Below are 25,113 nucleotides of genomic sequence, written 5' to 3' on the forward strand. Positions count from 1 at the left end.
TGATAAGATGTAACATTTTGAAGAATGCTAGTACTTTGTAAATACATATTAATTTGTTGAATATCAGGTAGTTTCACTTAGGAGAGTTTACTGTAGCACATTACATCATTTCATTCATATATTCACAGCCCAAAAGAATGCTAGTTTAGGGGATTTGTATTATATATATATCGCTCTTCTATTATAACTTTTAAAAAATATACTAGCATATTTGTTAAATTACAGCTGAAAAGCTAAACATTTATAAGCGTCATTCGGTTCGTTTTTGAAATCAAATCAAATTGAAGTTCGCATTTTGACACTTTACTTTTTGGACTTTTATCTACATAAACTTTTACATAAACTTTCGCCGAGAAGTATGCAATAGTTTAAATGCTTTTCTAAAGTGTTGTGCTTAACAAAAAGAACACAAATAGTTTTTTTTAAATCTTATTATAAAATATATACAAGTGTGTTGTGTTTCCTAGCATTTATTTTTGGCCATGAGCATTGGGGTTTCTTGACTTATCTGCCATTAAAGTGTAATCATTTCGGCCATTAACTATCAGACATTCTGCTGAGTGCCAAGTTCCATTGGCACTGGCCCGTGACATTGGCCATCAACTTGAGATAATCTCTAGCTGAATGGCCAGATGGATGAGATGTTTGCAGTAGCTTCTTCTAATCCAAATCCCCGGAAAGGCGCCACTAGCCCCTACTGGCTGCCCATTAAAGTGAAATAAATAATTCGGAATGCAGGGGGCCAGAGATTACCCCCACTCCGTGCGTAGTAAATCAGAACGCTTAATTAATACACAATGCAGGCGGGTTAATAAATTACTTTCAAAATGCATGCCGAAATTCAAATGCGTTTCGTCTCGGCGGAACGTGTTCACTGCCGGATTCCACCATTCACTTTCCCCACTTTTCACAGGGATTAGGATTCGGCCGGACAGCTTGTCAGTTCCATCGTCACATCGCTCATTCCCCATTTGGGTGGCATCCCAGACTTTGGTATAATTCCGTCTGAGGGCCGGAGATCTGAGAGTGATGGCGCCATCGCAACTACTTTTTTTAGGAAAACAGGGGCCGATTGGCCAGATACCCAGTAGCTTCACAATACTGATCACTACATCCGTTTTTTTTTATCAGAACATTAAAAAAATGGTCCAAATATGGAATGTAATATCTCGTTGAGCTCGTAATTAAATTTCCAATCGAACTGTGTTCAAAAAAGGAAGTTCTATTTTTTGTCAATTTTTTGCAAATTTTGATGATGGTACCAAGTGATCATAATCAGTAACAGGTGTATACTGAAAACCAACTGATCGTTGGTCACCTTCTGGAATTTCTGTTCGCCTGGTAATTTAAACCGAAAAATCAAACAATTTGCATTACAAAATACGCGTTTTTGTGCCGAATTTGTTAGATTTTTGGATTTTTGGTACCAAGTGATCATAATCAGTAACAGGTGTATACTGAAAACCAACTGATCGTTGGTCACCTTCTGGAATTCCTGTTCGCCTGGTAATTTAAACCGAAAAATCAAACAATTTGCATTACAAAATACGCGTTTTTGTGCCGAATTTGTTAGATTTTTGGATTTTTGGTACCAAGTGATCATAATCAGTAACAGGTGTATACTGAAAACCAACTGATCGTTGGTCACCTTCTGGAATTCCTGTTCGCCTGGTAATTTAAACCGAAAAATCAAACAATTTGCATTACAAAATACGCGTTTTTGTGCCGAATTTGTTAGATTTTTGGATTTTTGGTACCAAGTGATCATAATCAGTAACAGGTGTATACTGAAAACCAACTGATCGTTGGTCACCTTCTAGAATTCCTGTTCGCCTGGTAATTTAAACCGAAAAATCAAACAATTTGCATTACAAAATACGCGTTTTTGTGCCGAATTTGTTAGATTTTTGGATTTTTGGTACCAAGTGATCATAATCAGTAACAGGTGTATACTGAAAACCAACTGATCGTTGGTCACCTTCTGGAATTCCTGTTCGCCTGGTAATTTAAACCGAAAAATCAAACAATTTGCATTACAAAATACGCGTTTTTGTGCCGAATTTGTTAGATTTTTGGATTTTTGGTACCAAGTGATCATAATCAGTAACAGGTGTATACTGAAAACCAACTGATCGTTGGTCACCTTCTGGAATTCCTGTTCGCCTGGTAATTTAAACCGAAAAATCAAACAATTTGCATTACAAAATACGCGTTTTTGTGCCGAATTTGTTAGATTTTTGGATTTTTGGTACCAAGTGATCATAATCAGTAACAGGTGTATACTGAAAACCAACTGATCGTTGGTCACCTTCTGGAATTCCTGTTCGCCTGGTAATTTAAACCGAAAAATCAAACAATTTGCATTACAAAATACGCGTTTTTGTGCCGAATTTGTTAGATTTTTGGATTTTTGGTACCAAGTGATCATAATCAGTAACAGGTGTATACTGAAAACCAACTGAGAGTTGGTCACCTTCTGGAATTTCTGTTCGCCTGGTAATTTAAACCGAAAAATCAAACAATTTGCATTACAAAATACGCGTTTTTGTGCCGAATTTGTTAGATTTTTGGATTTTTGGTACCAAGTGATCATAATCAGTAACAGGTGTATACTGAAAACCAACTGATCGTTGGTCACCTTCTGGAATTCCTGTTCGCCTGGTAATTTAAACCGAAAAATCAAACAATTTGCATTACAAAATACGCGTTTTTGTGCCGAATTTGTTAGATTTTTGGATTTTTGGTACCAAGTGATCATAATCAGTAACAGGTGTATACTGAAAACCAACTGAACGTTGGTCACCTTCTGGAATTCCTGTTCGCCTGGTAATTTAAACCGAAAAATCAAACAATTTGCATTACAAAATACGCGTTTTTGTGCCGAATTTGTTAGATTTTTGGATTTTTGGTACCAAGTGATCATAATCAGTAACAGGTGTATACTGAAAACCAACTGATCGTTGGTCACCTTCTGGAATTTCTGTTCGCCTGGTAATTTAAACCGAAAAATCAAACAATTTGCATTACAAAATACGCGTTTTTGTGCCGAATTTGTTAGATTTTTGGATTTTTGGTACCAAGTGATCATAATCAGTAACAGGTGTATACTGAAAACCAACTGATCGTTGGTCACCTTCTGGAATTCCTGTTCGCCTGGTAATTTAAACCGAAAAATCAAACAATTTGCATTACAAAATACGCGTTTTTGTGCCGAATTTGTTAGATTTTTGGATTTTTGGTACCAAGTGATCATAATCAGTAACAGGTGTATACTGAAAACCAACTGATCGTTGGTCACCTTCTGGAATTCCTGTTCGCCTGGTAATTTAAACCGAAAAATCAAACAATTTGCATTACAAAATACGCGTTTTTGTGCCGAATTTGTTAGATTTTTGGATTTTTGGTACCAAGTGATCATAATCAGTAACAGGTGTATACTGAAAACCAACTGATCGTTGGTCACCTTCTGGAATTCCTGTTCGCCTGGTAATTTAAACCGAAAAATCAAACAATTTGCATTACAAAATACGCGTTTTTGTGCCGAATTTGTTAGATTTTTGGATTTTTGGTACCAAGTGATCATAATCAGTAACAGGTGTATACTGAAAACCAACTGATCGTTGGTCACCTTCTGGAATTCCTGTTCGCCTGGTAATTTAAACCGAAAAATCAAACAATTTGCATTACAAAATACGCGTTTTTGTGCCGAATTTGTTAGATTTTTGGATTTTTGGTACCAAGTGATCATAATCAGTAACAGGTGTATACTGAAAACCAACTGATCGTTGGTCACCTTCTGGAATTCCTGTTCGCCTGGTAATTTAAACCGAAAAATCAAACAATTTGCATTACAAAATACGCGTTTTTGTGCCGAATTTGTTAGATTTTTGGATTTTTGGTACCAAGTGATCATAATCAGTAACAGGTGTATACTGAAAACCAACTGATCGTTGGTCACCTTCTGGAATTCCTGTTCGCCTGGTAATTTAAACCGAAAAATCAAACAATTTGCATTACAAAATACGCGTTTTTGTGCTGAATTTGTTAGATTTTTGGATTTTTGGTACCAAGTGATCATAATCAGTAACAGGTGTATACTGAAAACCAACTGATCGTTGGTCACCTTCTGGAATTCCTGTTCGCCTGGTAATTTAAACCGAAAAATCAAACAATTTGCATTACAAAATACGCGTTTTTGTGCCGAATTTGTTAGATTTTTGGATTTTTGGTACCAAGTGATCATAATCAGTAACAGGTGTATACTGAAAACCAACTGATCGTTGGTCACCTTCTGGAATTCCTGTTCGCCTGGTAATTTAAACCGAAAAATCAAACAATTTGCATTACAAAATACGCGTTTTTGTGCCGAATTTGTTAGATTTTTGGATTTTTGGTACCAAGTGATCATAATCAGTAACAGGTGTATACTGAAAACCAACTGATCGTTGGTCACCTTCTGGAATTCCTGTTCGCCTGGTAATTTAAACCGAAAAATCAAACAATTTGCATTACAAAATACGCGTTTTTGTGCCGAATTTGTTAGATTTTTGGATTTTTGGTACCAAGTGATCATAATCAGTAACAGGTGTATACTGAAAACCAACTGATCGTTGGTCACCTTCTGGAATTCCTGTTCGCCTGGTAATTTAAACCGAAAAATCAAACAATTTGCATTACAAAATACGCGTTTTTGTGCCGAATTTGTTAGATTTTTGGATTTTTGGTACCAAGTGATCATAATCAGTAACAGGTGTATACTGAAAACCAACTGATCGTTGGTCACCTTCTGGAATTCCTGTTCGCCTGGTAATTTAAACCGAAAAATCAAACAATTTGCAATTACAAAATACGCGTTTTTGTGCCGAATTTGTTAGATTTTTGGATTTTTGGTACCAAGTGATCATAATCAGTAACAGGTGTATACTGAAAACCAACTGATCGTTGGTCACCTTCTGGAATTCCTGTTCGCCTGGTAATTTAAACCGAAAAATCAAACAATTTGCATTACAAAATACGCGTTTTTGTGCCGAATTTGTTAGATTTTTGGATTTTTGGTACCAAGTGATCATAATCAGTAACAGGTGTATACTGAAAACCAACTGATCGTTGGTCACCTTCTGGAATTCCTGTTCGCCTGGTAATTTAAACCGAAAAATCAAACAATTTGCATTACAAAATACGCGTTTTTGTGCCGAATTTGTTAGATTTTTGGATTTTTGGTACCAAGTGATCATAATCAGTAACAGGTGTATACTGAAAACCAACTGATCGTTGGTCACCTTCTGGAATTCCTGTTCGCCTGGTAATTTAAACCGAAAAATCAAACAAGAAACAGATAAAGAATTTTACGGAAGCGGTTTTGGAATTCTAGGAGGTTTCATTTCTTTGCAAATTTTGATGATGGTACCCCTTACAAAAAAAGCGAAAATTTGGCCAAAAATTAATTTCACAAAATCAGCTTAAAAGTGAAAGGGGTTGTTAGTATTGGTTGTAAGGAGTACAAAATGGTACTCTTTTTTGCTCTCTGACCATTTTTAGTCAAGTTATAGCCAAAAAAGCGGGCATTTTTTGCAAATTTTGATCTTGAAATTTTGATTCTTTTGAACAGTCGTTCAACTCGAACCCAAACTATTTACTTCCTGAAAAGGCTCAGATACAATTTTGAGATCAGACCAGCCCCAGTTCCACCATGCTCTCATTCAACTCTTTCTATAGGGTATTTCTGGTGCAGACAAATGTCGTGTTTGGGAATGGAAAACGCGTGCAATTAATCAATGTGGCACCTACTGCCCATGCACCCCACCCACCCATCCAACTCACTAAGCATCCCATCAGATCTCAGAAGCTGGCAGGGTGGCTAAAAGCAATTTGTGATTAGAACAGCCACATGCGACAAGCTCCTTTCATTTGGCGACAAGTCGGAACGGATACAGATACATATACAGATGCAGATACAGATACAGAGAGCTGATACTGCGACAGATATTTAGATAGTCGGCCAGATAGAGAGCTGGATCGACGGATAGATACACGTCGGTCGGTCATTATTTTCGGCTATATGCAGCATAATTTATTAGCATTTTTATTATGGCTTTATTTATGATTGCTGTGTTTTCAAATTTGTTTGAATGTGCTCCGCTTTCGGTGATCCTTTTTTGTTATTGCAGATTTAGATACAGATGCGACTACAAATATTTGCAGCCACACTACACAGTATATATCGGCTTACTATATCTTTTCGCGCGGCCATCTATTAAGATCACACGATGACATCGCCCATAGGGGAGGACTCTCGAACAAATTGATGAGACAGGTGGAGCCGAACTGAGCAAGAATGTATATCTATATCCATAGGATACGAATAATGCCGTTGGGGCGGCGAAAGATTTATTTTATTAATTTCATGTACACGATATTCGATTTAATGAGCAGTTTACTGGGGCAAAACTGAACTGAATCAAATCAAATCGAATCGAATTGAATTGAATATTGAATGCGGCAAATGGCCAATTCGCATTACCAGTAGTACCGCGTATTTCTTTATGTTCCCGCACACCTACTTATGAATCTCAATCTGAATCTGGCTATATATGCATATATAAATATATATATATATATAGTCGATCGTAAAGCGGCGGGAGGCGGTTGTGAAGGCGATCTAAAATAGATACGGCCGCCAGTTTTAACGGTCGCCCAAAGTCGACTGCAACTTTTAATGGCAAATAAAACAAATGCCAGGCGGAAAAATCGAATTAAATGGCAAGAAATTTATGAATAAAGCGCACAAAGTTGGTGAATAGTTTCCCCAGTTTGCCCACAAAATTACTTGCCATCCGGCATTTATTCCGGAATTGCTTTTTCACGATCCTTAAACAGTAATGATCGCATAAATGTCGCCTGCTGAGTAATTACAAGCTTGCACTTTTAAATGGCCCTACATCCCATGTCCAGTATTGAAACATTCACATGATCACGAGCGGCACAAAGTTGCTATACATATTCTTTCTCCTATATATTATCTTTAAATTCAAAAATATTTCAAGCTAGACGGATTAAAAAGCGTTTTGACAAAACGTTTCCAAAGCCCCAAAGCAGACAGTTCATTGGCACACTCTCGCAAGGAATTAGCAGCACTCGTCGAGTATGGTTTTTAATTTATTATAAATAAATAAATACAAATACAGATACAGATACGATTATTTAGTTTAGTACGCACAACACAGAACTAGGAGAGATGGCCAAAAGGACTGTTGGGGAACGACGCGTCGATTTTCAGGAGTCGAGTATTGGGTTTCTCCAAGCTGCATATTCAACATCCTTTTGGGAGAAATCCCAGAATCCACTCAGCCAGGTACTCGAGTCCCGAAATAGGTGACTGCATACGGCGGCTATCTAAGCCAACTCGGCGGTGGCCACCGGCGGCGGAGCAGGAGCCGTGCCAGGATCAGCTGTGCCCGCTGGCTCGGCCTGCTCCGCCTGCTCCTTCTCCAGGACCTCGAGCAGCTTGTCAGCCTCGGCGGCCTTGTCCTGTAGCTCGGCCAGCTTGCGCTGCTTCTCGGCCTCATCCGCCAGCCGCTTGGCGCGGCGCTCCTCCTCGCGCCGCAGCAGCTCCTCCAGGTGGGTGCGGAGCAGGCTGTCGCCCAGGCCCAGTTTGTCCATCAGCTGGGTGATGTCGCGGCTGTAGCGAAGGCGCGTGTTGTGCGCCAGCTCCTCGGAGCAGTCCTCGCGTCCCTGCTGGAGCCGCTGCAGCACGGACATCTTGGCATCGATGACCACGTAGTTGGAGCTGGGTATGAAGCTGTCGCTCTTCTCGTTCAGGTACTGCACCAGTGTTCTCAGCGAATTCGAATTGACCTTGGCATTGATGGCGCCGCTGGCGAAGTCCTGCGACTTCATCATCTGCGCATGCGTGGACTTCTGCTTGCACTCCAGGCAGTTCCAGTTGGGATGCGGCAGCCCGGAGATCTCCGGCACCACCAGACCCGTGCAGTTCGTGTCGCGGCAGTAGAGGCCCGAGATGAAGGCGCCTTTCTCCTGCGAAGCAAAAGGATTCATAGTTAGAGGTGGGAGGACTAGTACAAAGGATACGCTTAACTTCATAACTAAAGTATCTAAGTATCTAAGCTGGGGCTATGAACTGTGGGATATGGCTGTAAATTTATGGCCACATTATCTGATGATCGACAGTTCATTATCTATTCAATCGGTAATTGGTTATCGCCACACTTGCCAGCCCATCGATCACTTTTGCAAAGTGGCACAGCAGCACATTGGGGATTTTTGGGGCGGTGAATCATTGGGGCCAAATGTCTCGGCTAATGAAAAGCGCTTTCACATTTCTGGGATTCCGATTGCGATTCCGTTTCCAGCTAAAAATAATCCCAAATCGGATTGAACAAGTGATCTCGCCGTGTATCTGCGACATGGGCATGCTGCATACCTATGTACATATGTATACGATTCGCCAGATTGACATATATAAATTATTAATAATATTAATAAAAGAAAAACTTGTCGCTACGTGTGCGTTTTAATATTCGCTCGTGCGATCGATAAATATCCATATCCACACACAGGTTTGTTAAGGATGCCACGTCATATCCATAAAATTCTGAATCCGATTCGTTTGGCCAATTTGCTTGGTCGTAAATTAAGTTGGATAATTAATGGTTCCGATCCGCAGACTGCACTATAGACAGGAAAATCTCTTCAATTTTGGATTCACAATAGTATACGAAGCCTGTTACTCAATATTTTGTGTTTAGAACAATAAACTTGTAATTGGGATAAAGATCGAAACGGATGGCGAATGATGAGCACTCGGATCGGAGGAAGCCATATACTATATACATATAAATAAAATTCCATTTGCGGGAGTTCGCTGAACCATAGTTCAGATTATATGTTTTATAGTTATACCAACACGTGCCACACACTCAAGGGCAGGCGACTAGCAACAGTCGGGCTATTTTCAACAAAGGGGCAATCAAAGAATGCTAAAATAAATTAGAGACTCATATTGGCAACAAATGATGTTTGCATAGATGTTAGATGTTTGCATACTAAACTATTTCTAGTCATCATCTTCGAAACGACTTCTACTATAGTCTCTTTATGGTTATATTAATCTGATTCCAAGGGTTTTTCGTGTAGCTTTCATTATTTGGCCTCTGAGTTGCGCCTGCCTCGCATTCTCGGCGAATGTCAAATGGGGGGAATTATGATCCGAGGCGCTATATGTGTGGCCATGGCCAAGAAAATCTGTTTCTATATGCACATGAGAACAAAAAGAACAACAACCGATGCGAGGCGAATAAAAAATATCCATCGGATAACATGGCAAAAATGTGACAAAATTTCAAATGAGCGGCGAGAACGTAAGAAATCAAAATCAAATCAATATGAGCAGCGAAATGCCAGAAGAAAACCAAATGCCAGCAGATATAAAAGATATAGAAAACAGCAGGAATTGTGATTTTGATAATGTTCCCCTTCCCTTCTAATTTTTTTTTTTTTTTTGCAATTTATGCAGGAATTTCGAAAAGACTGGCAGCGAATTAAAAAGCTTTTTGGAATCCATCTATTTATTTGTGATTTAATTGAATTGTTTTCGCCCCTTTAAAAATAAACAAAGTTGTTTATGGCCAGGCTTTGTTATTGTGGCCACTTGCCGCCACTTGTTGCGCCTGGAAAATGGGAAAACCGCTGGGAAAGACAGGGCAGCGGAATGGAAATCAATCGATGGCCAAGAACAACACAAATCCACAACTTGTAATAATAGCGGTCCAAATCGATCTGGCCGCGAGTCTGTAATTGTTTTCGGATGGATTTTGATGGGCACAGGAAATCCGAAATGAAAGCATTTCGCACCCGAAACAATTGCGGCGAAATAAAAAAAATTAAGGCCAGCAAACTTGGAAAATTGTCTTCTTTGATGGATCATCATTCGAAAAATAGGCAATCGACGAATCAAAAAAAAATTGGAAAATCTCTTGCAAGCACGTACTTCAAACCGCAAAGAACTATAAAGATGTTTGATTATTTCTTCGGTCAATTGGTTAAATAGTTTATTCAGCTGGCCCATCGATCATCACTGGGGGTTTTTCTCTCGGGGCTCATCATCGATGATTCTCCTCCAGAAAAATACGCAAATTAAAAGTGCTCACTGAGGTAATTACCAAAAGAATAGAAACATTGCACATTAAAGGCTAAACTTCGATCTAATAAACTGGTAAGGAATGTTAAAGTTGCCTTCTTTCAGTGGACAATCTGCGGCTACTTCATCCGTGTGAAGTCACAGAAACCATAAACTCACCGTGGGATCGGAGCAGCGTGAGCATTTGCAGGTGAAGCTCTTCTTCATCTTGAGGAAGAGGTGGCGGGCGATGTTGCCGGTGAAGAGCTTGGTGTAGGTGGTGGTCACCTCGAATCCCTCGGGTATGTCGACGGCGGCGCGGACGATCATGTTGTTGGTCTTCTCCTCGAAGGTGTAGTAGGCGTTGGGAATGCAGTCGTGGTTGACGACGCCGAAGAGTGGATACAGTGCCCGGTAGTTGAACTCCTGATTGTCGTTCGTTCGGTCCGTGGTCTTGTCGAATCCATTGGTCCGCAGAACGGCGACGGTGCGATTCATGATCTCGATGAGCTTCTTGTCGGTGGGGAAGTTCTTGAAGCACTTGGCCGCATTGCGCACCTCGGTGCGATGATTGTTATCCAGATTGGCCTGCAGGCAGTAGATCAGATCCCGCTGCTCCTTGCTCAGATTGATGGCCCTGGCGACGCAGAGCAGCCGGATGATCACCGAATTGGCCACGTCCGGCTCATTCGGTCCCCACGACTTGAACAGATCGCAGTCGCTCTTGTGCTGCTTCTTCTTGGCGCACAGGGAGCACACGGGCAAACCGCATCCCTGGCGGCACATGAATCTCGTGTCCGGCAGCATCTTCAGGCACACACTGCACGCATTCAGGGAGTCCTCCTCGTGGGCGGCCAGTCCTATTAGCAGCGGACTGTCGCGGAAGATGATCTCGCCACGCTTGAGACTCCTTGTGGCCACCACTCCGCGTCCGGCGATCTTCGAGACGCCAATCTCCCAGGCCGGATCCTTGTCCTTAAACGGCGCCAGGTGCAGATCCAGCAGCTCCGAGGTGCGTTTCGGGCAGATCATGGTGGGGGATCAAGGATCGCTGCTTCGCGCAGATCACACAAAAAATGTAAAGCGGCACTTGAACAAAAAGTAAGTCACTGGGCGGAATCTCTCGATTCCTGATTTATGATTTCCGATTTGTATCTCCACCAATTGAAATTAGTTAACTCTTTAGTTTATTCTCGAGGATCTCGCCACCGATCTCTGGTTAAGTCTCTAGTCTTGAAATCTTTCGGGGGAACGGATTGGTTCGCCTGCAGCGTTTATTTCGCGACTGCCGTGAGTAAACTGTCGCCGTTTTCCAGCCTTACATGATTTTTATGTGAAAAGTCGGCGAAAAGCTGAAAATTCGGCAAGCTGTCGACGATCGCCAGTTCGCCAGAAACGAACGCCATACGAAGATTCACGATAATCGCTGGTGGGCTTCTCAGCATTTTGCCACACGGCGATGCGATTCCCGATTTCTTGGACGACGTTGGCGGATCGGGACGATGGGTATTGGATGCTTGGGCAAAGCGAAAAGAGGGCAGCGGGATTGGGAGCAGGAGCCCAGACAATCCCATGTACCAGGGAAATCCTGTTGTCCACTCGGATGGATTGATGAACAGCGCATTGTTGCTGTCTGTCTGTTTTGACAGGAACACTTGAAGAAATTACATAGGTACTTAAATAAATTATTATAATAAGTAATATATTTTAGTAACATTGTAATATGTATTATTTAATCATAAGTAATGTCATGTAGTTTATATAAAATGCTATAAATTGTTATTAAAATATTACAATATTTTCTGTATGAATGTAATGTTTTTCGCGCAGTGCAGTTGAATGTACGGACGAATGGATGGATGGATGCTTGTCGGGCGGCGGATGTACAGATATCCGCACATCCGAAACGAGTGTTCAAAATTGTCGGCACACACACGGATCGGAATCGGCATGGATTTGTGCATCTCTGACAGCGCTCTGGAGTTGCGCCAAGAATGCCGCCCCATCAGCGGATGATGAACGATCTCCGCCGGCGCACAGAGTTTCTGGCCGAGATGGGATGGATGGACATGGAGGCGGAGGGCGATGGACATCACCCTCTTGGTGTGGCTTAAATCACTTGACTGCGCCCCACGTTCGGCACTTGATTAATCCGCCCACGGAAGTACCGAGCAATGTCCTCCGTAGCCTGAATAAATTCCGGATATATCAAAATCGCATAAATCACATACATATTCGAATAAGTTCATGTAGTTACAAAATCAAATGAGACTTCATTCTATCTTTGGATATTCCTAACACTAAGTTTTCCAAAGAAACTTACTTTTTTTTGGTAAGATTCTTTCAAGGCTGCGAAATGCAACCGATTTGTAATATTTAATTGACTGTCTGAGGACAGTTGTTTTTTCCCCAGCGGAATAAATATTATTATTTTAGTTTCTGTTTGCATTCGAAATGTTTTGATCATGCGTCGGGCAAGTGCCAGCGAAAGCAACTTAATGAATTCGACAAACTGCAAATTGGCCACTGCCTTCGCCACCTCAGCATTTGCTCATGTTAGCTTTCGGATTTGCAGATTGCAGATTGCAGATTTCAGATTTTATATTTCAGATTTAAGATGCTAGATGCTAGATGCTAGATGCTAGATAGACCGCCCCCGGATCCCCCCGCCGGATGGCAGCGATGACGAAGACGCCTCACGTGCATCGAATGCATCGCGATTTGGCCAACCATTCCGCATTTCGCCTTCCGACAGCAGCAACTTTAATTTAATGAAATGCAAAATAATGCCAAGCAAATCAAGCAGCACAAAAACGCAAAACAAAAAAGTCGAAAAAAAACGCCAAAACCCAAACTAAAATATTATAATAAAATTCGATGTATGCAAATGGATTGCAAAATATGCATATGCCATACAAAAAAGAATAAGTACATACGTATAAATGCAACTAAAAAAATTTAAAAAAAAAAACAATTTATTGGCGCTTTGACGCGTTTTTGCTCCGCTCCGCTGGCAATGGGGAATTTGGCGCCACCAGTGGCCATGTCGTGTCACAAAGTTGCCACCGCGGAATATCCCATCCGTTCTGATCCAAAAAAATATATATGTATATAGGTGAAACATAATTATTTTGTTGCCAGGTGAGTGCACTCCAGACTGCCAGTTCGCGGTTGACTTTTCGCACCTGCACTTCCTGCGTTTTGGGGAAAAAAAACGTGGAAGTGGAAAATGGAAAATGGAAAATGCGCTGCAAGCTGCCAGCTAATTACAAGTTAATCGAGATGAAAATCTCACGCAGTGATGCATATTCAACATATATTAAAATAATATTATTTATATGCATGACACAACGAGGAATACAAAAAACTGTTTATCCGAATGATATCCTTTATTGAACGGATTACGCTGCGTATGATTGATTTGTAAGCGTATGCGTAATAAATTAATTATACGCCATGTTGTCTTTGAACACATTTGTTGTTTGATTGCAGTTCCTAGAATATTTGCTATGTTTATGCATTCTTTTTTTATAATTTTTCCAATTCCAAATGATACCATCATACCCCATTGCTACCCTCTAGCATATGCACCACCAAAATATTCTAACAAAATTAGCGAATGTATGCCATTTTTCGCGCTTTTCTTGTAATTGTTGCAGCTCTCTCTCTCTGGCTTCTTCCTCCTCCTCTAATTTTCAGAGTCAATTAAAATTTGTTAATTTTACTTATAATTTTAGGGTAGGCCAAAATGCAATGCGACGACGAGCCCGACAGGGAAAAAAAGTTGCAATTAAAATTTTTGCGCGACTTTGTCACATTGGCAAACAAAAAGGGGCGGTGTGGGCGCAAGGGGCGTGGCATGGGGGGGTTGAGGCGAGATCTTTTCTAATGGCGACAAATTTGCCGCTGAATGAACCACGTACCACCAGAGATATGAGTATCTTTAGATATAAAGTGCAACGAGATCACTGCAAGCGTGAAGATTTCGCCATGGAAGGATAAAGCTGCTGATTGGAGATGTGGATACATATGTACATATATACAGCACAGGTATAGAGAATATATATATATAATGCTGAAATTTATGGACATGGATGAGCAGCCATGAATGGAAACGGGTTGTTTACCTCATAACGCACTCGATTTCAATTGGATTGCTTTCTAGAAACCCAGACACGAGGCAATCAAAAAAATGTTTGGTGGCCAAATAATGAGTTTTCCAAATTGTGATTTTGCCCTTGAGTGGAAAATGCTTATTTCTAAGAACCAAAATGATAGTTATTCAAATTTTAGGAGGATAACTGCATAATATGATGAGTTTAAGGAAGAAGAAAGAAATATATTAAGATGGTAACTAAGTTTTGTAATCAGAAGTAGGTAACTTAAGTGCTGCAACATTTTTATAGCATACTTTTGGGCTTAAAGCTAAGTAAGCTTAGTAGGAAATGTTACTATCAACTAAAGGTAATATAGATTGCAGTTTAAGACAAGTGACTAAATTATTCAAAAGAACTTTTAAGTAGACAGATACTTACAAACATCTTAATTCTATTCTATTAATCGTGTATGGAATATTTTCAAATATTTTCAAATATTTTCCCAGATCTTTGTGAACCGAATCCGCAGCGTTGGCTACGATTTTGGTATAAATCTGGACTGCCCGCTGAATAGTTTCCCCCAGCCATGCAGATGGTGGCCATCAGGGGAATGCCAAACTTCATTCACCTCAATGCCAATTACACGGCATGGACATTTTCAAAGCACCCAAAGTCCAACCAAATCCAACCAAATCCAACCCACCCACCGCCAGATACTCATTTTGGCAAATTTCGCATTTGATTTTTCCTACACTTAAACGCAATCAATTTTATTGCTCTCGTTGCGGTTGCGCCTGTCGAATCGAATTCAATTTGATTTGCTTTTGAACGCGCCATGTTTTCTGGCCACTGTGGATGTGGATGTGGTTGTGGATGCGGATTTGGCCTGGTCATGGACACCGATTCCTTGGGTCCACACCTGAAGTATCCGATCGAGACGAGACCGAGATGAGATGAGATGTGGCAGGCAAAAACCAAAAACAGAAAAAAATATATATGAACTTGTTTACAAGCTAATTGCGGGCGTGGAATGTTACGAAATCGAAAATGTTGCTGCGTTCCATTCCATATGCACATGATCTGCGGATGATCGTGATCTATATCCATCTATGCATGTATATACATATATCCGCGACTTATGTGCTAACATAAAACAGATGACGAACGGCAGCTGTGACTGCCAATTTCGCATCAAAAACAAAACTCGAAAAGGCCAATATCGATTTGGACCAAGTGCTGCGAGAATTTTGAATTTTCCAAAAACAGATGCGGGAAAAATGCTCAACTGAACTGGCACTTACTTACTACATTTTACTACATATTAGAATAGTTTTGAAAAGCTCTACATGCCATTAAATAATAATTAAGATCTGTACAGTAACCGACGTACGTGTAATACTGCAGTTTTCCTATGAGAACAGTTCAAGTTATCGTAGGTCAGGAGCCATTACCATGTCAATCGGATTAGCGACGATCCACTGGAACTTTCCTTTTAGAACTTAGTCCAGCTTTGCCAGTGCTCCGGATGACATCGCCGTGGGAATGATGCGGAGATCACAGATCTGGTTGCTCAGGGTGAGTAAATGTGATTTATGGCCCCCATTCGCGGCAAACAAACCGGTTGCAATTGGACTCTAAGGGAACCACACAAATGGGTCCATGCATCTGCGACCATGTCAGATTGTTCAGCTCATTGTTGTATGCAAAGCAAAGGTTACATAATAGTAGAGAATAATATAGAAAATTCCCAGAGGATTTGCGATTCCAGCCCACCCTAAAGTTGGGTCAAGTGCCACTTACAATATTGGATCACCTATTTCCAGCTGCTGCTGCTGCTGGTGGAAATGACGCCCCCTGCTATTCCGGTGCCCATGCGATCCTCCCAATCGCTAGCTCTACTGCGAGCTCGGGATCAGTGCGGCAGGGAGCTGACTGCCGCCCAGCGTCTCCAGCTGGACAGGATGCAGTTCGAGGATGCTGCCCATGTGCGCCACTATCTCCATTGCTTCTGGTCGCGGCTGCAGCTCTGGCTGGATGAGACCGGATTCCAGGCGCAGCGCATCGTCCAGAGTTTTGGTGGCGAGAGGCGTCTCAATGTGGAGCAGGCTCTGCCAGCCATTAACGGGTGCAATGCGAAAACGAGCTCTAGAGGATCGGGCACGCAGACAGTGGTCGACTGGTGTTTCCGGGCCTTTGTCTGCGTGCTGGCCACTCCAGTCGGTGAGTGGTACAAGCGCCACATGTCCGATGTCATCAATGGGAATGCCTAGAATATACATATGCAAATCTAGATATTGTGATATACAAATATATAGGCAAATGAATAAAAGTTGTAAGAACACATGGATAGAATGGATCACAAGCGAAGTAAGTGTATAGAAAATGGTTATGAGCTTGGTTTTAAAAGTCAAGAACCATTTTTGATTTTTACGATAACTCTAAAGTAGGCCACAGATGCTAAATTAACAAATATGCTACAATAGACAGCATTTCGGAGCCTGTGTGCGAGATTCAGAAAACCAGGAAATATGCGAAGCGTAAGCGTACCGAATATCATCATCTGGAGCGGCAGTGATGCTGGCACCCAGTCGGCGATGACCATCCAGCTGCATGGGTTGAGCCACCATCTGGAGCAGAGGGATCATGTAGACACACAGCAGCAGCAGCAGAAACCGCAGCAGGATCAACCGCCGACGGAGGAGCAGGATTCGAGGGCTGTTAACAGCAAGGATGGTGCCGCCAATCAGGACACGACCGCCGATTCCGGCCAGGATCCAGATGTGAATCAGGCCCAGGATACCACAAAAAAACGGTGCGACAAGTGCGGCAAGAAGCTCGGCCTCACCGGCGGATTCCCCTGTCGATGTGGTGGCACCTATTGCGCCGTCCACCGCTACAGTGACCGCCATGAATGCAATTTCGACTATCGCCAAATGGGCGCCGACCAAATCCGGCGTGACAATCCCGTCGTTGTCGCCAGCAAACTCCGAAAGCTCTAGCCAAACCAGACCAAAAGGGAGGGGCAACCATTCAAGCTTCTTCTTTTCAGTAGAGAATAAATAAATAACCTTGGTTGGTTTGGTTTTAGATTTACATTTAGAACGGTTGGCAAAATAACAAAAAAAATTAAATATATCAACACACCGCATTTGTGCGGGAAAAAGTCCTTTCTTCTATAATTTTCGTTGAATCAGCTGTCTGAGAACAGATGGTTCTATATGATTCTATATGTTTGTGTATGTTTAAATGAACTTTCTGACTTGGGGGCGATGATCGATAGATTAGAATGATACGTACTTTGTGGCCTTGGCATTGTAATTTGGGATCAGTGAAATCGGCTGTCTTATCAACCGGAAAAGGGCGCTTAATATGACCCAGTCGCTATGAGATACCACGAAATATACAAGTAATATACTATAAATTTAATATAATATAATATGAGCATTAAGCTCTGGCTGACGCTAATCGGGATTCTTCTATAAAAGAGCAGGCCGATGTCGGCGGAGCCATCAGTTTTGCTTGGTTCGTCACAAGCAAAGTCATCTATAAAAATGTTTCTCGCCAAGATCCTAATCCTGTGCACCGCCTGCGTCCTGGTCAGTGCCAGTCCGGCTGGATTCGGAGCACCAAGGAATCTCGAAGGCCAGGACCTGGCCAATGCCCAGCAAAGGCTTGAGGCATCCTTGACCAAGTTGGCTGCTGGCGATGGACCCCACTATCGGTAGGCAATAGGTCTATAGATCTTCTAGGGAGCAACTTCTCATTATGTACTTGTAGCCTCTCCAAGGTCCTTTCGGCAACGTCCCAGGTGGTCTCTGGCGTGAGGAATGATTACTCCGTGGAGCTGATCGACAACCAGGGTGCTACCAAGGTGTGCCATGTGGACATCTGGTCGCAACCGTGGCTTCCCGGTGGCATCCAGGTGACCTTCAACTGCCCCAATGAACCTGAGCTGGTCAGGAGGCACGATGCTTAAATAAAAATTATTGTTGGATTCAATTCTAAAACTTAGTATGTTTGTTCATCGGTAGCGAAACCTAGACTTTACATATTGGCAAACATAAATCAAGAAATTTTACTCTTAGTCAGATGCATTGATAACCGGGGGTCAATTGCTACTGATATTTAAATGGGGGCAGGGAACTGATTATGCTTATCAGGATGATGAATAGGTCATGATCCGCACTTTAATCTAGTTTGTTAGATTACGATTTGTGGAAGGTAAGGGCTGTAAGATAGTTTCACTCGATTTTTAGATGGTCCACTCAAGTGAAAACGGTTAGATATTCAAATATTTTTATAAAACAATATTGTTTATTTATTAAAAACATATTAATATATATATATATTTATATCAGATTCCGTAAAAATCATTATATACTTTTCAACCATAAAAGGAGAACTTCGATGTCACAAAGTAATGATTAGGTTTAAATTCAATTTACTTTTGTCACAATTGTAAATTTAGAATGAGCCAAAGAGCGGAAATTGAACTTCTTTTGAGTAATTTTTAAGGTAAAAAAAAACATTTAAACTATTTTTGGTTTAAAAAATGTTTAAAAATGTTAATATACTGATAAATTGATATAGATGGTTACAATTCGTGTAAAATCCCAAATAAAAAGACTTTACTCGTTGAGTTTTTGTAAGAAACTGATTTTATTTGGAAATATCTTCGGTTTAACTAGGTGACATGAGAATCGCATCTTAAAGTAAATGGCCTACGCAGAGGCCTAAGTAAATAGTCCCCGCCTTATCGAGGTCCCACGCTCGGGCACATCTGCCTATCTTGAGCGGCGAGGACCTTATCTGTGGTCTCCCGCTAAGGGACTATTTTAGGAGGCGGGGAACGATCTCAAGTGACTGACTCATGTAGTGTGCACATGTTTTTGAGCAATGCACCCATGTCGCCTTAGATAACAAAATCCTAAATATAATTTATCGCTCTCGATTCATTTACATAAGATATGAACGGAGCCCAAAATTGTAAGTCTTTAAATATATTCGTGTTCATGTGTGAACAATTCGTATGAATATTGTATAAAATATATATGCGCATATATGGCGAAATCAAAAGTAGAGCATACTGAAATCGTATCCCAGTACGAGAACTGTTTTTGAAAGAGGCCCTAATTATAGGCAATACCTGTATCTGATAGATAGATCATAGATTGATATTATGTTATAGTCATTTGAGAATGTTTAAGTAAAGACGCGCTGAATGCCATGGCTTCCACTACGGATTGCGGATCCTCTACTTGTAGAGCAGCGGCAGGCGGCAGTGTGGCTCCGTCTCGCTGGGATTGTCGGAGTACAGGGAGATCGTCCTGGCACTGAGATCGAAGATGCCCACGGCAATGGTCTTGACCACCTCGTCGCAGCTGTTGTTCTCCCGCCAGACGCAGTAGACTCCGCCGGACACGTCGCCCAGCATGTGGCGCACATCCTGCTCGCTCATCGGCGGATTGTACGATCCAAAGGTTTGCATCCTCGAGATGCTCGAGCTAATCATCAGATCGTTGGCCTGATCCTGCCGGATGCGATCGAATCTGTAATATCACAGTGCGCAGATTACATAACTATTTCAACACATCTATCAAACATTCCATCCACTCACTGATTGACATGGTAGTTGTGCTCGCCCAGCGGCACCTCCTTGATGTTCAAATGGGACTCATTCTTGCGCTCCGGCGATGGTGCCATCTCCACATTGTAGCACATCTGGCGGGGATCCCTGTTGGGCATTGCCAAGAGGCACGGATTAATGAAACTGCTCAATCGGTTTATACCCCTTAAAACGTACGCCAGGAAGGTAAAGTTGATGGAGCAGGCATCCGCTGCTCCCACTCCCGCATCCTTGAGCACGCGGAAGGCATCGTCCACGTTGCTGGTGGCCAACAGAGCCCGGGTGATGAAGTGGCGCGCTGGTGGAGAAGTAAATTCAATAAAATATGTTAACTATTGTTGCTCTCTTTGGATATATGTACTTACGTGTTTTGCCGCTGCGCAAGAGCTCCGCACTGATGGTGTTGATGCTGAAGACCAGTCCATGGTGATTCTGGCTCATGGTGTATCCGGGCAGATGGCCGGCGTAGCAGAGGGACATGAAGTGCTCCTCCTTGACGTTGTACTTGCCCTGCGGCTTGTCGCTGATGATGTGCGCCACCACGAAGTAGTAGTGATTCAGGGTCTCCGTCAGCGCATCCTCCGTGTGGCCCAAAAGGCGCTAAATGAGATATAAGATGCGATATTTAATGACCAATTCAGATTAATGCCATCCCATCCACTCACGCAATTCTTTTGGTTAACAATGATGGTGGAACAGCCGGTGGGTTGGTTTTTGCTACGTGGTTGGTGCTTCAATGCCTGCGGTAGAATCTCATCCAGATGCAGCAAAAATAGCTGAAATATGAGAAAATCAAGAGAGATTGCTATATAGCCTGTATATATAGTTATATAATATGGGCATAGCTATAGATAACTGACTATCGAACAGACATTGTGTTCTAACGGGCTCATTAGTTAATTTAAACCAGAGCTCACTTAAAGTTAATCAAGCACTTATATACACCCCTGGCTTAGCCAATCCAAGCTGCTAATGAGGCTAAACTAGTGCGATCGCTAAATACAATAATAATATGGCTCGTAAAATCGTCAGTTTTAATGCACTCATAATGCGACTAATTTGAATTATAAAATGCCATCGCCACCACCTCCTCGCCTTCCATCACCACCATCGCCCCCATCGCCACCATCAGCAGTGCCACCTGAGCTGGGCGCCATGGTGATCAGTCCAAGCAAGACGAAGGCGACGCACCATGACCATAGCCATAGAAATAGACACATATTCTATGTAGACTTGGCCAAGGTCGGTGCGATTTTTGCGTGCAATTAATTGGCATCGGAGTCGCGAACGCAGAAATTATAACACATTATCGAGGCGGCCATGCGGTCCATACCAGCTCCTACCCACCCATTCCCATCCCATCCAAGACGATCCGATGCAATGCGTTCCCATACGATACGATCTTCATCGAGCCACTTGACCATGCAAATGAGACCGTCTAATCTAATGGCTGACTTTCACTTCTCACTTCCCATTCCCATTTTCAGCCTCCAATACCAATTCGTGTCCCAATCCCACGTTGAATTTAGATTCAAATTCAATGAAGCCATTCAAGGGTTCTTCACCGTCTTTCGCCGGCTTCTCTTGACGGCTTTTTATTCATGTGTGCGCCATGACCAATGACAAATTGGCTTACGAAAAAGGTGAACATGGTCATTAAAGCCTTTGAATACTCTTTTCTTGTTAAGAGAAGTTTTCATATATTTTTAAGATTTCTAGTTAAGATAAATTTATATCATTATGACCCCTCCGAAAACGGATTAACTTCTAGATTATAGACATTAATCTAAGTGTTAAGAAAATAGAAAGGCCAGTTGATGTCAAGATCACTTAGGCTTTTAAATATTGAATAGAAAACAATCGTTTCCGTTGGCCAAGTGCTGTGATCCCGTGAAAGGGTAACTGGTAGGTAGCTAGTCGCCTGGCAAAAAGACCGGCTGTCTATCACATATCACATCATTCTCAAGACCCCAGCAAACGGAACTAGTTCAATGTCTGCGCTCTGCACGGTCACCATATCGAGTTGTGCTTTTGCGCACAGTGGGCCCTGGCTGGCAGCAACCTGCTAACGGTTAGCGAATCGATTCGTGTCAATCGTGTTAATTAGAAGCGATATCAAAGGCGCAAAACCTAATTGCACTGCTCATCCAGCGGCTGATTAGATAAGAGGCGATCGAAGCCATGAATATGGAATAGCATGCACCGTAGCCAATTAGCACTGTACTACGCGGGGCACTGCACTCGCAAATTGCATTTAATGCTGTCATTGGGGGCCTACAATCGGCAAGTGCAACTGGCAACTGCAACTACAACTTGGCAACACGCAACACGAAACTTATGGTTTTCGGAATCGGGTGCCACTTGAGCCCATAAGCCCGCCGTACCGTTAGAACCCTATAGAACATGGAACACTAGAATGCGAATCCAAATCCGAATACAAATCCGAAATCCACTCCCACGACGTCGGGCCTTGTTGTGCGATAATTATTATTATTCAATTACAATATTTGAGCCAGACTCGTGGCAATTATGTGTATTCGTTTTAATGGCCATTTAATTGTATTGCATTATATTCTAATGCTAGAATGCTTATTTGCTAAAATGATGATTGGCCGCTAATTAGCTGACTCACCTTATGGAATTCCACCTCCGCACCATCGGCCACGCCCTCCAGTTCGCGCACATATTGCGGGAAGCTGTCCTTCACCGATCCCAGGGTCTCGTTGTAGATCTGCCCTGCGAATGGAAATGGAAACCGAAAGTCGAATGTAGAACACCACCAACCACATGGATGGCACTCCAGATCCAGATCCAGGTCCATCCTACGGCGATACTCACTGCCTTTGGGCGACTGGTAGAGCGGCAAGTAGGTCTCGTTGAGGGGCTTCGATAAGATCAGAAAGTTCTTGATCATGGACCCAAATGTGCGGCCCTGCAATTGACAATGCTTTATTACCATTTGTTTATAATACGTAACATTTAAACGATTAAATGCTTTCCCATTTGGACACGATCTCAAATCGATTCGCCAAATAGCTCGGGGTGTTTGTTTAATGGAAGACAACAGAAACAGAATCAGAAACAGAAACATAATCGATCACGACCGATCGCAGTGTAAACAAAGCCACCAACTAAGGCACAAAAAATATGAATAATTATACAAATTGTACAATATAGTAATCAATACAAAGTGTTTGGAGCTTGACATGGGTTAACCTTTTGGGTGGGTCCCCGCTTGGACACGGATGCGAACGCACTTCCATCAACGGATAATGGTCATTTATTTATTAATTACAGGGGAATAAAATAAATATGAAAATATGAAATCAATCTGCTGATATTTGTAGGTGTACTTATACTTTTAAAATTTACTTGTCACTCAAAAAATATATTGAAAATAATATTTGCATTTAAACATACATACTTTACAATCATTTGAGTTCTTGCACATTTTCATATTTAAATACAGTGAAATCTAATATTTAAAATGAAGACATCGACACTTAATTGCTTAATTGTTTTGCAAGTGTAGCCAATATTCTTGGCCCGTTTGGCACGGGAAAAAGACAGTTGGACAAAGCCACGAGAATCACGAATCTGCATTTGTAAATAGCGTCTGGGTCCGGGAGTTGTCAAACGAATCGAGGTCTCCGGGTGGCCCGGCCATTAAGATAAAGCCCAACCAGCTTTAGTTTATTGCGACCGCAATCCAGATAAAAATGTGGGTTATCAGGTGGAGTCCAAAAGATACATGCATGGTGCCAAATTCCTATATATTTTGCACACTTTTGCACACCATACCTATATCTTCATCTTAATCTATAGTAATTGGGTTCAGATAAGGCTGTTCTGTTTATGGTTAATGCAACTAGTTACCCTTTAATTGTTATTAACATTACTTTTGGGTACTTTAAGTTCTGTCTGGCAGTTGGCCCATTCTAGAGTTTAACTTGATATATTTGAAATATTATTATTATATTATTTTATTATGTTCTATAGAAAGTAAAGCATCGTAACACAAAGCATTCAAAAACCAATTAGATATTTTTTATGGATATTTATATTATATTGTTATATTGTTATAACTATCAGATTGAAAAAACAAACGTTAGAACTTAAAGTAGTTTTTTCAAGATATAGTTGGCAATATGGTAATAACTTTTCTGGTAAAAAACATGATGGGTACTTTAAGGAATATATCATAGAAATAAATGGTTTGTCTGCTTTTTATCTTTGCAAAGTTACCCGCTCTTCCCCAAATAAACTTCTAATAATAAACTGAGAGCCATTAAAAGTTTAGATTGCGTGACACAAGCTGAGTTCTTAAAGGTCGTGTGAGTTTTGGTAGGGGGAGTACATACATACATATGTACAGAAAGGTAAAGATATAACTTACCATATCGAAGCCAACTTCGTAGTGGGTGCCCCTGGTGTAGAGCACTGGCACCGCCTGGCGACGTGGCAGGATCTTTCCGGAGGACATCTTGGAGATCTATTCGGAGTTCGGCGTTGGGAATAACTCTTTTTTTTTTAGCAGTGGAAAGCTCTTTGCAAAATATAAAAGGTAATCAAGAATAAGACGCGTCTGTTGATGATAACAAAATGTGGAGTTGTAAACAAAACAAAAAAAATATAGTTAGTATTCCAATCAGAATGCCAGCTGATTTGTTCTAGAGCGCTTGAAGGCAGAATTCAAACTGATTTGTTTTGTTTTCGCGCCGCAGAAGGCAGGCGTCGGCAGAGAGCGCTGCTGCAGCGGCGGCGGCGGCGGCGACGGCGGCGTTATCGATTACCGACCGTTAGTTAACCCACTAATGACCGAGATACACGTTGTGTATCTTGGGTTAAGTTCGTTAGAGGGGCTGATGCAATTTTGCAGTTATAACTATGACTTCATACTCGGCTTTTTAGCAAGTCCAGAGATCAGTTGGGAATATATACATATATATATACATATCTATTATTTTAGAATCAAGTTTACTGACCCCAATCGTTTATTTTAGTTTCAAAGTGCAGCCTCCGAGGTTAGGAACAAATGTAAATTTTTAACTTAATTTTATAGTGTAACATAAAACATCCAAACAACCATCTAGGGTTAAGGGTCGCTTAGAACTTTCAGATTCCATAAACCACAGATTACTCAGCCTACTTATTAGCCGTTGTTGACTGCGTCCAAAAATCTAGATATTAGAATGCTTTCGGCTGGTAAGTCAATTAGTCGTCGTCTAATAGGCTTTGCGGCTTAATGGAACGGT

The 25,113-nt window shown here is 41.6% G+C and overlaps 5 protein-coding genes across 6 annotated transcripts; 3 read left to right on the forward strand and 2 right to left on the reverse strand.

Annotated features, from left to right (window-relative positions):
• Nucleotides 1-7,137: 7,137 nt before the first annotated feature.
• Nucleotides 7,138-11,463, reverse strand: LOC6725517 (SET domain-containing protein SmydA-8). The gene is made up of 2 exons (XM_002106494.4): nucleotides 10,316-11,463; nucleotides 7,138-8,034 (listed from the first exon to the last, which is right to left on the reverse strand). The coding sequence occupies exons 1-2, from the start codon at nucleotides 11,165-11,167 to the stop codon at nucleotides 7,393-7,395; spliced, it is 1,494 nt and encodes a 497-aa protein (XP_002106530.1). The 5' UTR covers nucleotides 11,168-11,463; the 3' UTR covers nucleotides 7,138-7,392.
• A 4,242-nt stretch (nucleotides 11,464-15,705) lies between these two features.
• LOC6725518 lies at nucleotides 15,706-16,588 on the forward strand. Its single transcript, XM_002106495.4, has 2 exons — nucleotides 15,706-15,807; nucleotides 16,056-16,588. The coding sequence occupies exons 1-2, from the start codon at nucleotides 15,775-15,777 to the stop codon at nucleotides 16,500-16,502; spliced, it is 480 nt and encodes a 159-aa protein (XP_002106531.1). The 5' UTR covers nucleotides 15,706-15,774; the 3' UTR covers nucleotides 16,503-16,588.
• Nucleotides 16,589-16,648: 60 nt separating this feature from the next.
• LOC6725519 (zinc finger A20 and AN1 domain-containing stress-associated protein 6) lies at nucleotides 16,649-17,395 on the forward strand. Its single transcript, XM_002106496.4, has one exon. The coding sequence runs from the start codon at nucleotides 16,761-16,763 to the stop codon at nucleotides 17,229-17,231; it is 471 nt and encodes a 156-aa protein (XP_002106532.1). The 5' UTR covers nucleotides 16,649-16,760; the 3' UTR covers nucleotides 17,232-17,395.
• A 336-nt stretch (nucleotides 17,396-17,731) lies between these two features.
• LOC6725520 (sarcocystatin-A) lies at nucleotides 17,732-18,239 on the forward strand. The gene is made up of 2 exons (XM_002106497.3): nucleotides 17,732-17,953; nucleotides 18,010-18,239. The coding sequence occupies exons 1-2, from the start codon at nucleotides 17,784-17,786 to the stop codon at nucleotides 18,206-18,208; spliced, it is 369 nt and encodes a 122-aa protein (XP_002106533.1). The 5' UTR covers nucleotides 17,732-17,783; the 3' UTR covers nucleotides 18,209-18,239.
• A 1,123-nt stretch (nucleotides 18,240-19,362) lies between these two features.
• LOC6725521 lies at nucleotides 19,363-24,560 on the reverse strand. Of its 2 annotated transcripts, XM_002106498.4 has the most exons (8): nucleotides 24,255-24,560; nucleotides 22,697-22,790; nucleotides 22,491-22,594; nucleotides 20,524-20,634; nucleotides 20,224-20,458; nucleotides 20,036-20,156; nucleotides 19,850-19,966; nucleotides 19,363-19,781 (listed from the first exon to the last, which is right to left on the reverse strand). In XM_002106498.4, exons 1-8 carry the CDS (start codon nucleotides 24,339-24,341, stop codon nucleotides 19,487-19,489), a joined length of 1,164 nt encoding a protein of 387 aa, XP_002106534.1. In that variant the 5' UTR covers nucleotides 24,342-24,560; the 3' UTR covers nucleotides 19,363-19,486. The 2 variants fall into 2 exon arrangements, with proteins under 2 accessions (XP_002106534.1, XP_039152705.1); XM_039296771.1 differs by lacking the exons at nucleotides 22,491-22,594; nucleotides 22,697-22,790; nucleotides 24,255-24,560 and adding an exon at nucleotides 21,206-21,265.
• Nucleotides 24,561-25,113: the final 553 nt, after the last annotated feature.

Source organism: Drosophila simulans, chromosome X (assembly GCF_016746395.2).
Source record: "Drosophila simulans strain w501 chromosome X, Prin_Dsim_3.1, whole genome shotgun sequence".
Taxonomy (NCBI): domain Eukaryota; kingdom Metazoa; phylum Arthropoda; class Insecta; order Diptera; family Drosophilidae; genus Drosophila; species Drosophila simulans.